This window comes from Sabethes cyaneus, chromosome 2 (assembly GCF_943734655.1).
Source record: "Sabethes cyaneus chromosome 2, idSabCyanKW18_F2, whole genome shotgun sequence".
Taxonomy (NCBI): domain Eukaryota; kingdom Metazoa; phylum Arthropoda; class Insecta; order Diptera; family Culicidae; genus Sabethes; species Sabethes cyaneus.
Genome location: NC_071354.1, coordinates 197,811,800 through 197,829,414, shown reverse-complemented (window position 1 = coordinate 197,829,414; position 17,615 = coordinate 197,811,800). Strand labels below are relative to the sequence as shown.

At 43.2% G+C, this 17,615-nt stretch overlaps 3 protein-coding genes across 4 annotated transcripts in view; 2 read left to right on the top strand and 1 right to left on the bottom strand.

The window, feature by feature from the left end:
* LOC128738003 (spectrin alpha chain) overlaps positions 1-6,378 on the top strand; it is a 28,212-nt gene extending 21,834 nt beyond the window's left edge. For both annotated transcript variants that reach the window (XM_053832801.1, XM_053832800.1), the window contains 4 exons: positions 1,850-3,773; positions 3,837-4,440; positions 5,071-5,671; positions 5,737-6,378. In XM_053832801.1, the coding sequence (XP_053688776.1) occupies positions 1,850-3,773; positions 3,837-4,440; positions 5,071-5,671; positions 5,737-5,865 (3,258 nt within the window). In that variant the 3' untranslated portion in view covers positions 5,866-6,378. The remainder of the gene's footprint in view (positions 1-1,849; positions 3,774-3,836; positions 4,441-5,070; positions 5,672-5,736) is intronic.
* A 5,914-nt stretch (positions 6,379-12,292) lies between these two features.
* On the bottom strand, positions 12,293-13,963 carry LOC128734142 (vacuolar fusion protein CCZ1 homolog). The gene is made up of 3 exons (XM_053828181.1): positions 13,787-13,963; positions 13,623-13,720; positions 12,293-13,556 (listed from the first exon to the last, which is right to left on the bottom strand). Exons 1-3 carry the CDS (start codon positions 13,868-13,870, stop codon positions 12,407-12,409), a joined length of 1,332 nt encoding a protein of 443 aa, XP_053684156.1. The 5' UTR covers positions 13,871-13,963; the 3' UTR covers positions 12,293-12,406.
* Positions 13,964-15,541: 1,578 nt separating this feature from the next.
* On the top strand, positions 15,542-16,856 carry LOC128734143 (signal recognition particle receptor subunit beta). The gene is made up of 4 exons (XM_053828182.1): positions 15,542-15,783; positions 15,925-16,231; positions 16,290-16,415; positions 16,472-16,856. Exons 1-4 carry the CDS (start codon positions 15,678-15,680, stop codon positions 16,659-16,661), a joined length of 729 nt encoding a protein of 242 aa, XP_053684157.1. The 5' UTR covers positions 15,542-15,677; the 3' UTR covers positions 16,662-16,856.
* Positions 16,857-17,615: the final 759 nt, after the last annotated feature.

Below are 17,615 nucleotides of genomic sequence, written 5' to 3'. Positions count from 1 at the left end.
CAATGTAGGCACTCCTCTGTTAACTTCCGTACCATCTCTTTCTGTTATATCGCCATTGAGATGTCGATCGAAAAACTGCTTCTACCTGTCGACCACATGTGCGCTCGTTTGTGAACTGTAACTTTGTTAACACTAAACGGACTTTCGGTAGTTTTCACTATAAAACAAACACGCCGTTCTTCGCTAACGTTCTAAGTTCGAATGCTTAATTTTTATTTAGCTATTGCATACGTTTGCTGAACAGCTAAGCTGTCTTATATATTTGTTTACTATGTAATTCCCCCGAAAGGGTTTGGATATTAGGTCGACTGATGGGTATATACATCAAAGTATTTTTGTGATTGGAAAGGTATATTACATGAACAAGTTTCCATCCTCATCTCTACGCATATCAGACTTCAGTGTGAATCGGTCCGGCATCCTAATGCTGCATGTTGAAATGTTGAAATGCATATTTTTTTTTACTAAATCAAACGCTGTCTGGAAGTAAGTTTGCTAGTTTTATTCAAGTTACACTATTGAGGAACTGTTACTAGCAAAAAAAAAAGTTAGATTGCCGGTTAGAATCCCATCTTTTCATCAATTTCGTGATTTTCTAATTTTGTCTGGTTAAAAATAGTTATCCACAGTATAACGTGAATGCTATATTCTGCTTTTAGAACTTCTGTTTTTTATTCGATTGACTTCAGAGTCAGCTTTTAGACTATAGGACAGTTGCGGGGCTAACGCTAAAATCCTGTAGATTCTAAAGTGAAAGTTTATGAATACACACACACAGAACACAGAAGTGAAAGTTAAAAGTCAAACACGCATGTACGTGTATCGTGTGTACTAACGAACTTGGCGGTAGGCCTTTTTCACGAAAGCATACACGAAAACATTTGGCAATGAGCGTTCTAGTCATGTTGCCGTTATTCCTTTCAATGCGAAAACCTACCAAAAGAAAGGCAAAATCGAAATTGTTGTTCGAACTTCCACCTCTGTCTATTATATTCTGTCCATCCATGAACAGAAGAAGGGCTAAGTTTTCAATGTTTGTTCCGCGAACATCTAGAAGAAACAATAGTTAACAATAGCGAAGATACATTCGATTAATACACCAAATCAAATTGACCTGCCTCGATAATCACAAAATGACATTCTGTTTACATAAACTGTTTTCATTTGAATACAGTCATTGTCCATTATGCATACTAATTCCCATTTTGTCACCATTTTATCATAGTGAAGGTTTCACAGTTCATGCTTCACGTGACTGTAACAGAGGGGAAAAGGAAGCCATATATGAAAAACAATTTAAAAAATATAAACTCAACCTTCATTAAAATATTTAAACACAACTAAAAGCAGCCAAACTACCAGTTTTTGTTGCGTTCACTTGTCATCCCCAATTTCCATCTTACCACCCCAATAAACACTTTTGTTGAATAACAGCTTCTCAAGCGCTTGTTACTTAGTAATAAGCTGTATAATGGTTGAACAAGCTACTATTCAAAAAAATTGTTTGTTGGGACCAGCATTTCGCTTTTCTAATGTCGTCGCTTATTATTCCACGCTTCTTTGATTTTTTTCTGTGTGTATGTGTTTACCGTTTCCATTGTGTCCGCCATAAAACTTTGAATTTTTAATTCCAAATCACGTTCGTTCGTTCCTTCGTTCCTAATATAACGTGGTTCGGTTCCACCGAACCGCAGTAGTGTTCTAACCTTCGTTTAATTTTCTGCCTTTTACACCCGAAAGGTTCCGGCCAGTTAAAGCTAATATTGTGTTTTTATGTTTTGTCTTTGTCCCCGTCGCTTTCGGTTTTTTTTTTGTACGCTACCTATATGCTATGTTAAAACCAACACAGGAACACCGCACCGAGGTCGATGCCCGCGCCGGAACGTTCGCCGCCTTCGAGCAGTTCGGAGCCGAACTGCTGCAGGCCAACCATTATGCATCGCCGGAGATTCAGGAGAAGATTGAAAATCTGGCCAAGGCCCGCGAAGAGCTGGAACGGGCGTGGACTGCCCGTCGGCTGCAGCTGGACCAGAATCTAGATTTGCAGCTGTATCTGCGTGACTGCGAACAGGCTGAGAACTGGATGAGTGCTCGTGAGGCGTTCTTGAACGCTGAGGAGGTTGATTCTAAGGGAGATAATGTGGAGGCGTTGATCAAGAAGCATGAAGATTTTGATAAGGCCATCAATGGACATGAGGAGAAGATTGCTGCTCTGCAGGTTTTGGCTGATCAATTGATTGCACAGGAACATTATGCCGGAAAGTTGATCGATGATAAGCGTTCGGAAGTACTTGACCGCTGGCGTCATTTGAAGGAAGATTTGATTGAGAAGCGCTCTCGACTTGGTGATGAACAAACGCTGCAGCAATTCTCGCGTGATGCGGATGAAATCGAAAATTGGATTGCGGAGAAGCTGCAGTTGGCTACCGAGGAAAGCTACAAGGACCCGGCCAACATTCAATCGAAGCATCAAAAGCATCAGGCATTTGAAGCCGAACTGGCAGCCAATGCTGATCGTATTTCAAGTGTCTTGGCTATGGGCAGTAATTTGATTGACAAAAATCAGTGCAGTGGTTCGGAAGATGCCGTTCAGAAGCGTCTGACTCAGATTGCCGACCAGTGGGAATACTTGACACAGAAGACGACGGAGAAATCGCTGAAACTGAAGGAAGCCAACAAGCAGCGTACATACATTGCTGCGGTTAAGGATTTGGACTTCTGGCTGGGTGAGGTTGAGAGTTTGCTAACGTCGGAGGATGCTGGTAAGGATTTGGCTTCCGTGCAGAATCTAATGAAGAAGCATCAATTGGTAGAGGCCGATATTCATGCTCACGAGGACCGTATCAAGGACATGAATGCCCAAGCAGATTCGTTGGTCGAGAGCGGTCAATTCGACAGTGCTGGAATTCAGGAGAAACGTCAGTCCATTAATGAGCGTTATGAGCGCATTTGTAACTTGGCTGCCCATCGTCAGGCTCGTTTGAATGAGGCCAACACGTTGCATCAGTTCTTCCGTGATATTGCTGATGAAGAATCGTGGATCAAGGAGAAAAAACTGCTGGTTGGCTCCGATGACTATGGTCGTGATTTGACCGGTGTGCAGAACTTGAAGAAGAAGCATAAGCGTCTAGAGGCAGAGCTGGCTTCTCACGAGCCAGCTATTCAAGCCGTTCAGGAAGCTGGGGAGAAGCTGATGGACGTTTCTAATTTGGGTGTGCCGGAGATTGAGCAGCGGTTGAAGGCTTTGAACCAGGCCTGGGCCGAGTTGAAGGGATTGGCTGCTACACGTGGTCAGAAGTTGGATGAGTCACTGATCTATCAACAGTTCTTGGCTAAGGTGGAAGAAGAGGAAGCCTGGATTACCGAGAAGCAGCAGCTGTTGTCGGTTGAAGACTACGGCGATTCGATGGCCGCTGTTCAAGGTTTGCTTAAGAAGCATGACGCTTTCGAAACGGACTTTGCTGCTCATCGTGATCGTTGCTCGGACATCAGAGACAATGGTCAAACGCTGGTGACCAACAATAATCACCATGGAGAGAGCATTTCGCAGCGTTGTGCTCAACTGGATAAAAAATTGGAAAACTTGCAGTCCTTGGCAACACGCCGCAAGAATGCCCTGTTGGACAACTTTGCTTACTTGCAGTTCATGTGGAAGGCCGATGTCGTTGAAAGTTGGATTGCTGACAAGGAAAATCACGTCAAGTCGGAGGAGTTTGGACGTGATCTGTCCACTGTTCAAACCTTGCTGACTAAACAGGAGACATTCGATGCGGGTAAGTAATAATACGAGAAATGTTAAATTTACTTTTTTGTTAACATTTTTCCCCTTTACGCAGGTCTCTCTGCATTTGAACAGGAAGGAATTCATAACATCACAGCTTTGAAGGACCAACTGATCAACGCTAACCATGCCCAATCGGCAGCCATTCTGAAACGTCACGAGGACGTGCTTACTCGCTGGCAGAAGCTGCGCGCCGATTCGGAAGCCCGCAAATACCGACTGCTGGCTATGCAGGAGCAGTTCCGTCAAATCGAGGACCTATATTTGACCTTTGCCAAGAAGGCTTCCGCGTTCAACTCGTGGTTCGAGAACGCCGAAGAAGATCTGACCGACCCGGTCCGTTGTAACTCGATCGAGGAAATCACTGCGCTCCGAGCGGCCCATGCCCAATTCCAGGCTTCGCTGTCATCGGCTCAGTATGACTTCCAGGCCTTAGCCGACTTGGATCGTAAGATCAAGAGCTTCAACGTGGGACCCAATCCGTACACATGGTTCACAATGGAAGCTCTGGAGGATACTTGGCGCAACTTGCAGAAGATTATCGAAGAACGCGATGCCGAACTGGCTAAGGAAGTTCACCGTCAGGAAGAGAACGACAAACTCCGGAAGGAGTTTGCCAAGCATGCCAACCTGTTCCATCAGTGGCTAACCGAAACCAGGTGAGTTAAGCTCGGATCGAAGTGCTTCAAATTGAACGATTCAGTTATATATTTCTTGTATTTCCCATCTACCCCGAAATGTTCTGCAACGCCTTGATACAACGCACACCAAAACCGTTGATAGATACAATATTCTGGGCTGGGATAAATATGGGTAATGTTGGGTTTCTGGTTGCGCAATAACAGTGTATGCTCATACTCTTTTATTAATGATGTACATATCTATTCGAAGCGCTGCGTGTAATATAAGAGCATAATCTGCCATAAACCTACGGCTTTAATATTTTATATTACCTAATCAATGGAATGGTGGAATGGGAATTGATAGAATCTAAAGTTATATTTTTTTATCTTTCGATACGGCAATTTATGAAACTAAATTTACTTCCTGCAATGGACATACCCAATCCATTTCAAGTTGCTCGTTTTTACCGATTTAACTAATAATTATAATGTACATATATGAAGCTTAAGCAAAGTAACCTGACCCGGTATGATGATTTCCTTATAAGAAAACAGACTCAATTCTGTTCAAAATTGCACTAACTGCTGTAATAATAACGAATGTTTGATTGTGTCTTGATAAAAATCGCTTTTATTAGATAGCTAACCCAGTTATCCTCTTCACAGAACTTCCCTGATGGAAGGTTCCGGCTCGCTGGAGGAACAATTCGAGGCCTTGTGCCACAAAGCCAACGAAATCCGGGCCCGTCGTGGAGATTTGAAGAAAATTGAAGAGCTGGGCGCAACTTTGGAGGAGCATCTCATTTTGGACAATCGTTACACCGAGCACTCCACTGTCGGGCTCGCCCAGCAGTGGGATCAGCTCGATCAGCTGGCTATGCGAATGCAGCACAATCTCAAACAGCAAATACAGGCCCGCAACCAGTCGGGTGTATCGGAGGATTCCCTCAAAGAATTCTCGATGATGTTCAAGCATTTCGACAAGGACAAGAGCGGCAAGCTGAACCACCAGGAGTTCAAATCTTGTCTGCGCGCTCTCGGTTACGATCTGCCGATGGTGGAGGAAGGTCAACCCGATCCGGAGTTCGAAGAGATCCTGAACGTTGTCGATCCGAACCGCGATGGACAGGTTTCTCTGCAGGAATACATAGCCTTCATGATTTCCAAGGAAACGGAAAATGTCCAAAGCTACGAAGAGATCGAAAATGCCTTCCGCGCCATTACCGCTTCCGATCGTCCTTACGTCACCAAGGATGAACTTTATTCCGTAAGTTTTGGCTTTCTTATCGCTTTGTTTAATATAATATTATTAACTCAATCGTGTACTTACAGAACCTCACAAAGGACATGGCGGACTACTGTGCCCAGAGGATGAAACCGTACAACGATCCGAAAACGGGTCATCCAATCACGGGCGCTCTCGATTACGTGGAATTCACTCGAACCCTATTTCAGAATTAAAAACATTTTAACTATTTAACAAATAAAGTACACCGTCGTTGTACGTTCATTTTAAGCGCAAAACAAAGTATTTCGCATATATATTTAACCCTGTTGACTCTGCCCTATAAACAAACCAGCGCTTAGCAAATAAGTATTTATGAGCAAAACTGCTTTTACATTATCCTATAGAGATATAGTTGAATGCTTTCGACGTTCTAGCATGCAGTACCTAAATCACACGCATAATCTAGATTATATGAAGCGATCACGATATGCAGCTCCGAAAATGTATTCTTTTTTATTTCGATCTTATTCTAATCAATTTCTGCTATAAAAGAAATTGGCTTTGAATATTCTGCACTCGATTACATACCCGAGAAAATAAACGATCGACACCAATAAAACAATCCGATAAAATCGTTAATGGTTTGATGTAAAATGGCTTTCGGAATGTAGATCATCCAGCTGTAATAGTGATGGTTGAAAGAAATATATGCTATAATGCCTTTCTCTATTTCATCGGTAATAAATAAAGCTATAAATGTCTGAAAATGAAGTTTCTTTTACTAGAAGCACACTGCGACAATCGAAGCTAAAATTGCTTGAGTGAAGTATCGATCCTGATCAAATCCAGAAGTCTTCTCGCATATCACTCGCTCTTGGACTGACGTTCTCTAATGTCTCCGAACACCTGCTACTCGAGCATCCTCACCAACGGTGCAACGGTGGTATTTCGTTTGAAATACCAATCCGTTCGAAATATAGAATAGCGGTGAACATCTACATCTGGTTCAACTCGTAGTCTATGCGCCTGCACCACACTTCAACTTCCAACAAGTTCGCGTTCTGCACCAAGAGTCAATCGCAAGATCTTACACTTAAAGATACCAAGAGCTCGTCGATCGTTGTGCACCAGTGTTCACACTTCGTGGCCATAGTTTGGTATAACTTATTTACCCTTATTTTGCGAGTCACATGACTCAATACGACAATTGTCACTCGCCGTGACTCGCCACGGCGAGTCGAGTCACCTAAGTGACAATCGTGTCATCTAGGTAAGAAACCCTTGTCACCTAAGTGACAAGGCGAGTCACCTAGGTGACAATTGTCACCTGATTCGCGGTGACTGCAACATAGTCACGTCACTCGCCTCGCAGAATAAGGGTGATTGCTATTTACTGAATCGTACGCTGCCTTGAAATCTATAAACAAATGGTGCGTTGAATTCTCCTAATTTGGTGGTGGTATGCCCCATTTTATTATTATACTATACGCTTCAAGCTTACCTATCACTGATTGAGGAAGTGACAGGCTGGTAGCTGGAACGAGACATGTGCCAATCAGAGATGACCAGGTTTATGAACCTAGTACCCTGATCGGCGACGCCAACCAGATCTCCCCTTTTTGAGATACTGCAGTCTGCGTACTATTTGTGCTCCACGATTGCAGAGCAAGTGTTCCGAGGTTAAATATACGAGGTACGAAACCGATATTCCGAAGATGGTAAATATCAATCGGACTGGTAAGCTTGCTGAGATCTCTTTTATTGAGACTCAGCAACTTTTGAGTAACCCTCTTACTCGACGTTAAATATTTTTAGATTGTTTGAGCGATTGTACAGCCATCCTACTGGCCATAACTGTTCGGGTCTCCTTTGTTTCCGCCCACCCTCCAGCAAACAGGTGTCCGGACGAGAGCCATAAATACGATAGCCATACGGACCCCCCGCAGAAATCACATCTGTCTAGGTCTATTCGTTTCCCTAGGTTTATCGTCCTCTAGTTAGTTTTCCCTAGTCCTCGCATCGAGATACCCTTTATAAGATGAAAAGCTCTTATGGGCCCTATTCTGTAAGTCACGTCGAGTGTCACTTTGCTCGACTAGTCGACTTTTGGTATTATGTAAGTCACACGCGACCCGACTTTATCGAGTAACTCGACTGAGTCTACCGCCAAAAAGCTAGTGACTAAACGGTTAGCAAGTGACGCCTGAGTTAGCTTTGTTTTGGTCGTGCATTGAGCCGCTATGCTGCCCGTTTTTCTTGCATTCGACACTCGAAAGTGACTGAGTCGAGCCGAGTTTCTCGACGTGACTTACAGAATAGGGCCCTATGACCTCTAGGCCTCTTATGACTTGGTCGCACTGGTCCTTTAAGTTTTGAACTGGTCGAAGTGTAGTTCTGGGCCTCCATACCAAAAATATGAAGTATGGCAAACGCACATTATGGCTCCCGTCCATTATGGCAAACATACATTATGGCATTCGTCTGTATGGCTCCCGTCTATTATGGCAAACATACATTATGGCAATCGTCCTTGGATTAGGGGTTTATCCATTTAAGTTTTTACTTAATAGCCATGGATAACAGCTATTACAACTATCTCCTTTAGGAGCTTTGGACCCTCTGCTTTGGTTCCTGGGAGTCAAGAAGAATCGTCCTGCAGGCGGAGAGTTTCCACTTCAGCCATCGCATGAGTGCCCCCTTCTCTGTCCGCATACGACCCTAGTTTCCCCCGGTTGTCCGATTTCCATTAAGGAACGTATTACGGATGGTACCACGAGGTAGAGATAGGAGTTGCTGAATAAGAGGCTGTGGAATATCATGGTGGTTCTGGAGCGCATTATTCAACCATTTACCATCCAGTTGTAGAGGATAGTAAACGAGTTGATAATGCGTAACATCGGTGCTTCGCGTACCTGTAAGTGTAAGATAGCCCCCCCAAGGTGCTTCTTAGCACCTATACAGAAACTCGAATCCCTACCTCTTTGTGGTACCAGCCGGAAAACGACTTATCGGAGATAGGATAACCAACCCCGGTGAAAACTAAGATCGTGTACCGACAGAAAAGGAATGAGGAATAGCTTTCCCAAGTAACAATGTGAGATTTATTGTACTCTTATGGTGGTCTTCAAGACCATTTTTGGTCTTAAATACCATCATAAGGATGTAATAAAACCCAAATTGTTGCTTGGGTTGTCAGCCTTGAGGCGAGAGTCTGTTTCCATGATCGGGGGCGGTTCTCAATGACTTGATATGCCTTTGCAGGCTAATGCGCGGTTGTACTCCAGGTTGGGAGTAGCTTACGACAGCGTTTGATCCGGAGCGGGCGTCTGCATTATGAAATGTGTTGTCTCTGCACTACACCTAAGATGGCAGCTCCATCACGAGACTCGGAAGCGTGGCCCTAGTAAGGCTATCTGCCTGAACCCATCTTACTGCGAACATTCAAGCAAATACGGATCGGAGTTTTCTACATCGACCTAGGCGATGAAAGGAAAATCGGTACTTGAAACTGCAGATCGCTGAATTTCGCACGTGGACATCCGGTGCTGCTCGAACAGTTTGAACTCAGAAAACTCGGAATCGCAGTCTACAGGAAATCTGCCGCAAAGGACAGAAGGTTTGGAAGAGACCGCGGTGAAAAGACCTAGTTTCACCAGAGCGGTGGTACTACCAACGAACTAGGAACGGGCTTTGTAGTGTGGATCGCGTGGTAGATTGGAAGGTGGTCAACGAGGGAATGTGTCTATTGAGGGCCATCGGTATAAAGTGCCGTTTTTTCAGTTACAGCATCATCAACGAATACACGAAAGTAGACAAGATAATCAAGATAAGATAATCAACGATAATCAACGATAAGATAATCAATGAGCTCAAACAGATGTTTTGTACACCGACCTGTCGGCAGCTTTTGACAAGATAAACCACGCCATCACAATTGCAAAGCTGGCTGTTAACGGTAAACTTTTGCAATGGTTTCGCTTGTATCTCACCGATCGACAACTGGTGGTTGCTGTTGGAGATTGTTGATCCGATAGCTATCCAGCCTCATCAGGTATATATATACCTCAAGGAAGCTATCTAGGTCCTCTGATTTGTCTGCTTTATTTCAACGACGTTCATTTGGTCATTAAGGGCCCACGACTCTCGTATGCAGATGATCTTAAAATGTACATCCGGATCCGCTCGACTGACGACTGTCACTTTCTTCAAAATCAACTCGAGGCCTTTGCCACTTGGTGCGACGTGAACTGTATGATAGTGAACCCGGAGAAGTGCTCAGCAATCACATTTTCCCGTAAGAAAGATCCGATCCTTTTTTGTTATACGCTCGAGGGCACAGTAATTGAACGTGTTTCGCATATTAAAGACTTGGGCGTTATCTTAGATTCGCAGTCAACGTACAAACATCATATCTCGTATGTTGTCGCTAAAGCCTCAAGGTCCTTAGGCTTTATCTTTAGGATCGCGAAAAATTTTTCTGACATATACTGCCTCAAATCGCTATACTGTTCGCTGGTGCGGTCAGTTCTGGTATACTGTTCGTCTGTTTGGAATCCTAACTACAACAACAGCGCTGAGAATCGGGTCCGTTCAGCGTCGATTTCTTAGATTCGCTTTGCGAAAATTGTCATGGAGTAACCCGTCCCGTCTTCCTAGCTATGAACGCCGCTGGCAACTGATCGATCTAGAACCTCTCCGTGTTCGTCGGGCTAGCTCCAGAGCACTGTTTATCGAGGATAGCTTACAAGGGAGTATTGACTGCTAACCACGAGCATTGCGGAACAATGCAATGTTGAGATTGCCACCTCGTCGCACTAACTACAGTATGAACGGCGCTATCGACGGTCTGCAGCGGGCCTTTAATCAAGTATCGTCGTTATTCGACTTTCATCTGCCACGACGGATACTACAGGGCAGATTCACTCGCTTTTTTCGGGAGAGGTAAACCTCGAAGAAGATACAGTTATTTTAAGATCTGTTTGTATACGTTTGATAGAATTTTACTCACTTAATTCGACTTGACTATTTTTATGTTAACCTGATAATCATTGGGGCCAAATCGAGCCCGCTGATAAATAATAATAAAAATAAATAAATAATCATCGGGGATATGAACGTCTAAGTTGGTAGGAATGAAATGTACAGACCGGTGATAGAAACTTGTGGCCTGCACACCGTCACGAAAAAAATTGCTTGGAAAAATTATCGGAGCATTGCCTCTAGAGAGAACTTGGGCAAATACCGACGAGCAAGGAATCAGTTGACAACGATCCTGGGGAGTGAGAAACGTCAAAAAGAGGACAGGCATCGTGAAAAATTAAAACAACTATTCTATGCTAATGATATGCGAAGTTTTTACGAAAAGATAAATCAATCTCGTAAGGGTCACCACACTGAAACTTGTAGGAACGAAGGAGGAAATCTAATCACAAACGAGCGCAAGGTGGTCGACAGGTGGAGTGCGTGTTTTTGGGATCACTGGTGACCGCGGGCAACTTCCCAGTTGGCCTCGAGGTGAGATGCTGGCCTAATAAATCAGTCATCGTATGTTCGAATCTCGGCTGGGAGAGGTTGTTAGGGTCAATAGGATCGTAGCAACTGGCCCTGCAATTGTCCTGTAGTCTAACAGCTGGCTGCGAAGTCTGTCGTATAAAAACAGAAGGTCAAGTTTCGATAATGGAATGTAGCACCTAGGCTTTGCTTTGGTGACCGCGGACAACATCAGTAGGGAGATGCAACGGCGCATTCAAGCGGGGAAATTGGGCCTTCTTTGCCCTTCGCAAAGCGCTACGAGCAAGAAGCATACATCGCCGTACGCATCTGACAGTATACGAAACCTTTATTAGACCGGTAGTTCTTTATGGACTTGAAGCGTCACACTTACGGAAGACATCCGTGTTCAAGCGGAGGACATTTGATGCAGTACAAACTGAAAGAGTGGCGGAAGGATATGAACCACGAGCTACGGGTACTGGTTGGAGAGATTCCTATCGTACGTCAGGCAAAAGTCGGTATGCTATGGTGGGCTGGACACGTCGTAAGGAGGCCGGACGACAGTGCAACGAGAATGGTTCTCTTCAGCAACCCACCGGCACCAGGAAAAGAGCGGCCCGACAAGCAAGATGGCTCTATCAGGTCGAAAGTGCCGTGTGACTTTTGAAACACCTTTGGAATTGGCGACGAATGGTCCAAGATCTCGCTGAATAGACGACAGCTTGAAACAGCATGAGCCACCCTAGCTCTAAGCTGATAACGACGACGGTGGCGAGGCATATTAAATGGATTAGACAGTCTATAATAGACGTAGATGTTATAGTGCTGAACGTCGCACCGTCTGTTCAACAGCCGGTTGGATGGCAACATAGTAGAATCGCGAAACGAATCAACCGTGAAATAAACGTCTTTAAAACTTGACCCTTCTTTATGTACAGACTTCGCAGCCGGTTATTAGAATACAGGACAATTACGGGGCTAGTGCAACAATCCTATTGATTATAGCAGCGCCGCCTATAGTCGGGATTCGAACATATGACGGCTGGTTTGTTAGATCAACATCGTATCTCGAAGCGAACTGGGCGATTCTGCTGAATTTTTTCTCCTTAATTTGTAAGTTCTCAACAATTAAAACACTGCTGAATAAATATCAGAAAAATTGGTTATATTTCAATGCTATTGCTATACGATACACAATGCAGATAGTAATGTATACAGTTAAATAGTATGTTATTTCGTCACAAACTCAGTACGTAAAGGCAACTCGCTGGAACAGTATCTTCAAAAGAACACGCCCTTCATATTTTGATCCACAATCTTTTTCGTTTCTTCGCTAACTTCGATCAACGTCGAGCTTTTGTTCAGCACTACAAATATATGTCTCGAATTGCAGCTACGTTGCACAATCCAATAGTCGTCGTGTGTTTTAACGATGGTTTCCTCCCCAATGTCTTTCTCATCAGATCGCCTTGAGCCATCGAGCAAGTCGACGATTAGGTTCTGAACATCATCTGGAATGGTGCTGCTGCCGTTTTTGTTCTTCTTCTGAACACCCAACCGAATCGAACTTCGATGGTGTAAGTTAAGTTCGTTAAAATATATGAACTTAGGACTGCCGGCAGCATCCGCATCTTTATTGAAACCATTTTCAGCGGTGGACTGCGATAGATGCTGTGTTATATCCGAGCAAATGCTGGTAAGCTGAGGATTTATCACTGCATTCAATTCGTGATACAAAGCCTGCTCGTTTTCGACTTCGTCCAGGAACAAGCAAAGCGTAATATTCTGCACCTTTCGACAAACCATGAAGTTGAAAACCTTTTCTTGGCCTGCTTCTTTGATGTAAATTCTCCTTGAACGTTGCAGGCCCGTTGCTTCTTGGTAAAACGGTCCGTTCAAGTACTGATAAATTGTATACAAATCTTCCGGGCTTATCCCGCTCCATATAATGTGGTCATCGTAGAGGAATATGCATTGCCGAATCGGTTCGAATGTGGCTTCGATCATGTTGATGAAATTCTGAACCCTTAGAAATAGCAATTGGTTCAGAGGAAGATACTGCACGGTACCAAGTGCGTCTAAAACGTCACATTCCCTCAGTTTTAAATGCTGAATGTACTTGGTGAAGAATTGTTCCAGTTGTCCAATCAGATTGGCGACCGCAACCAAGTCCTCCGCTGGTCGTAGATTTTCCTCAAAAGTTCCATTGAAGAGCCGAAACATTCGGTAGGATTGCTTCAGTACGGCTTGAAAAATCGTGTCGTGAATATCGTCACCATGATACTCGTTGTAATCTCCTGTTTCACGGGTTTTTCGCTCAAAAGGGACGTTCAGTATCATTACCATCCAGTAGCCCGGTTCTGGCTGATGATATAACTGGCAGGTTTTTTGGGTGTGCAACGCGTGGACACTTTCGTCGTTGGTGAATGTGCTGCGGAAATATAGAGTATTGTAAGTGTATAACTTTTCCTGGTTGGTTTAAATTTTAGAAAGATACCTGCTAAATTTGATGATTGCTTCACAGAGTCCCACATCTTTCACCTTGGAATCAATGTCTGTTTCTTGTGGATGATAAAACAGAATCTTTTTTTCTTCCTGTAAGTAGTAATGCAATCTAAGCCATAAGTAAAACAAGTATGAATTGGGAAGTACTGAACTTACCTCTCCCTCTTTGGGACCAAACTGTGAATTAAAAATGAAAAAACTTCGCAATGAAAGGCTGGCCTTCATAACTGGGATTGACATTGTTATTCGAGTTGTTCACGTCCTATTTTAGCGACATAAATTTAAATTATGTATTGGAAAGCTGATCGTGAAATATTATTATCTTATCAGCTGTTTTCCCGACTTTGTTGACACACTGCATGGTTCACAGTATACCTGTATATACCGAAGGTTAGTATGAGTGCATTATTTCCAAAATTATTTGATGTGACAGGGGGTGTGACCATTCGAATAGGCTTTTTCTTTCGTAGGATACCTAATAAAAAAAACAAATTACGGATTATTTCGAATTTTCAAAGTATGTAAATCAGCCAAAGTCCCGAATGAAAATGTATACAGGGATACCTCGATATAAGACAATTTATAATTTCAAAAAGTTGTCTTATATCGAAATTGTCTTATATCGAAACATGATTTTTTCAAAAAAAATTGCGGTAGTGGTCAACAGTTAGGTCTGTGTTGTGTGTTTACATGTTCTGAACTATTTATAATTATTTAAGCTATTAGTTTTCTACAATTTTTAGGAATATTTTAAAATAATGTGCATCTTCATGGCGCCGCTTTTAGAATGGAAAAATTAGCTCTGGTGCCGTTACCAACTATATCTAAGGAATTTGTCTTATATCGAGGTAAAAATTGTCGAGGTTGCTTTATAACGAGGTTGTCTTATATCGAGGTATCCTTGCAATAACGACCAAACACTGTAATTCACTGTTACAATTTTTTACAATTTTAAAACCACATTGCAATATTAAAAGCCAGCGGGGTGATATCCCTATATTATAGAACGGTGTTTGACAGTCCAAAAGCGCCCGCCTGACAAGTAAATTTGCTGCCAACCTTGTCGAGTGAAACGTATGCAGTAAATTGCTGTTTCTTTCTCGCATGTGCTGAGATGTTGGCGACAAAAACATGGCACCCATCGCAGGCCCCTCGTAAAAGCGTATAAAAGTTACTACAATATTACTACAAATATTGTAGTTTTCACAACATATTTTAATGTTTATCGCGGATTTAACAACAAATAATGGAGTGATGAGGTGCACGTACACTAATTTTTTTTGACTTTTTTTCATATGTAGAAACCAAAAATTGTGAAGTTTGCGGTCTATGCGGTCTTACAATGAAATTTAAGGTAAATTTTGCAAACAAAATAGCAGGTTTTCGGATGTTTATTGCATGATAAAACAATTTCAAGGGTCAGTCCCGGCGTAGTGGTTAGCATTCACGCCTCTCATGCCGAGGACCCGGGTTCAAGCTGGTTAAAGTGACTATAATAAAGAAAAAAAAATTGAACAATTTTAATCACTATACCAACGGGGTTCAGATTAAGAAAGGTCATTTCAGGTCAGCGGGGGTACACGGTATCACACACCTTCTCACTCTTCAAAAGAATTTTGAAATAGTAAATTACTGTATTCTACGGATTTTTATCATAAGTTTCAATGTACACAACAAAAACTAGCGCGTGTAATATTTGTAATATGTAATATTTAAAAAATATATGCCACCATTTTTAAAATATTTTCTGCTTATTTAATTTTTAGCCTATTCTTGCATAGTGTGATCGACCCCTCTGCTGGCTGCGGACTGCAAAACTGGTTTCAAAAAGCCTCTTCAAGAGGCTTTGGCTCAGCTGACGTTGCAACGCAAGAGTTGTCTGTCAGTGGACGTGTGCGTGCTTCAATCAAACAGCTTCGACTTCTTCGATTGCTGCTTCAGTTGTTAAGATTCTGGTGCGTTGGGGTTTTTCTTCTATTTGCACCACTTTCGAGCACCTGTTCCAAGTTTTGCATTTTTTAGTCTGTAAACCTTTGTTTCCGTTACGATGGAGAAGATAAACCGTAAATCTTCCGCTAGAGCATCCATCCAGCTGGACGAAATGGACTACACCCCGATATTGTTGGCATGTATTGTGGTCCTGGTTACACTAGGTAAGTGAACATCTTGTCTGACGCAGCAGTCAGTGGCTGTGGTTCGTCAAGAGGTCACAACTTTCGCCCGTTACGTTAAGACCGCCCGCGCGGCCAGCGGAATGTAATTAGCTCTCGCTTTTCTTTGACCGTTATTTTAAGCACTGTTGTTTGTTTGGAAAAAGAAACGTTCCGCCCGTACGGATGTGCTGCTGATGGGATTGTGTGATTCGGGAAAAACGGTTCTATTTACGAGTTTACTGTTGGACGAAAAGAAAGAAACCTTTACTTCGATCAAGGAAAATCTAGGCTACCTGCAGACGTCCCGCGGTGAGCTGCGTCTGGTGGATGTTCCTGGGCACGAACGGCTGCGGGGAAAATTCTTCGATCAGTATAAAAATTTGGCCAAAGCGATCGTGTTCTTTGTCGATAGTGTTACAGTGCAGAAGGATGTACGGGATGTTGCCGAGTAAGTTTGGTTGAGGGTTATCGGTCATACAGTTCACTAAATTCCAGTCGTTTTGTAGTTTTCTGTACACCATCTTGGCCGACAAAGCTATAGCTAATTTGCCAGTGGTTATTTTGTGCAACAAGCAAGATGAAGCATTGGCCAAGGGAGATGCAGTGATTAAAAGCTTGTTGGAGAAGGAAATGTAAGTTATAATTCTGAAATTTCATTTAATTTTTTCTCACAGGCGATTTATTCTAGTAATTTGGTGCGTCAAACTCGGACTAGCGAGCTGCAATCGGTAGATAAGCACAGCACTGATGCCGTCTTTCTCGGGCGGTCGGATCGAGATTTTGATTTCAGCCAGCTTTCACAAGAAGTGAAGTTTATTCCTTGTTCAACGCAGAAAGATGAGTTGGATGATTTGACTGCATTTTTGGATACCTTATAAGGGCTTAGCATGCATAGTGTAACGAGTGACACCGTATTTGTGTACTCTCACCAGGAGAGTAATGATTGAATCGAAGGATCTTGTTTTTTTTTTTGAATTTTCAACCAGTGTTCCCCTTCTATTATTATTTTTTATGGTACCAGCGGTTTTGTATTTTTTAATAAAGCGGTAAAAACTATGCATTGTTTGGGAAATATGGACAACAAGAAAAGATGCTTGTAAAAATCTTTACTTTTACGCCTAAATGTTGACTACGTTTGGTGCTTCACGGGCGTTAGACGGTGTAACGTATGCATTAATATGGGGGCGCCCGGTTTTTAGTTCCATGTTTGCTGTTCAACATCGCTTTGGTGGGTGTGATAAGTAGAGCGGGGATCGACACGAGTAGCACGATATTCACGAAGTCCGTCCAGCTTCTTGGTTTCGCTGACGACGTTGACATCATTACACGTACCTTTGAGAGGATGGTGGAAACGTACATCGGACTGAAAGCTGAAGCCAAACGGATTGGACTTGTCGAACTTATGGCTGATGCTCCGTGTTGTACCATATCGTCTCCTTGAGGCTCGCCTGCCATACTTGGTTGGTTGGTTGTTGGTTGTTGCTACCCTTCCTTGCAGCCCTTGCTCCTGCACGCATTTGGTACGCCCTTGCGGTACCCCCAAGCGTGTACTATGTTGATTGTTGCTGCACCATGCACCTTAATGATGCAGCTTCCCGTATGTGGAGTCCCTTGACTCCGATTAGTCCTCGTAACCTTAAGTTCACCCTTACCGGTAGTGGTAGGTTCCACACCGGTCTCTGTTATGACCAACATGCCCTTCGGTATTCCCTGCGATACCGCTGCATGCTTGGGAATTCGTCCCTTGAAGAATTCCTGACCATCAGAGTGCTCCCATGTTAGCACCGCCGCTGCAAACCAAATCCCTTGATCTGGGTAATGCCACCGCCGGG

Excerpts from the sequence above, each read along its gene's own strand:
- LOC128734142 (XM_053828181.1), bottom strand. The coding sequence starts at position 13,870 with ATGTCAATCCCAGTTATGAAGGCCAGCCTTTCATTGCGAAGTTTTTTC. Across the intron at positions 13,721-13,786 it reads TTGGTCCCAAAGAGGGAGAG|GAAGAAAAAAAGATTCTGTT; the intron begins GTAAGTTCAGTA and ends TACTACTTACAG. Across the intron at positions 13,557-13,622 it reads GCAATCATCAAATTTAGCAG|CACATTCACCAACGACGAAA; the intron begins GTATCTTTCTAA and ends ATATTTCCGCAG.
- LOC128734143 (XM_053828182.1), top strand. The coding sequence starts at position 15,678 with ATGGAGAAGATAAACCGTAAATCTTCCGCTAGAGCATCCATCCAGCTG. Across the intron at positions 16,232-16,289 it reads GATGTACGGGATGTTGCCGA|TTTTCTGTACACCATCTTGG; the intron begins GTAAGTTTGGTT and ends GTCGTTTTGTAG. Across the intron at positions 16,416-16,471 it reads AGCTTGTTGGAGAAGGAAAT|TAATTTGGTGCGTCAAACTC; the intron begins GTAAGTTATAAT and ends GATTTATTCTAG.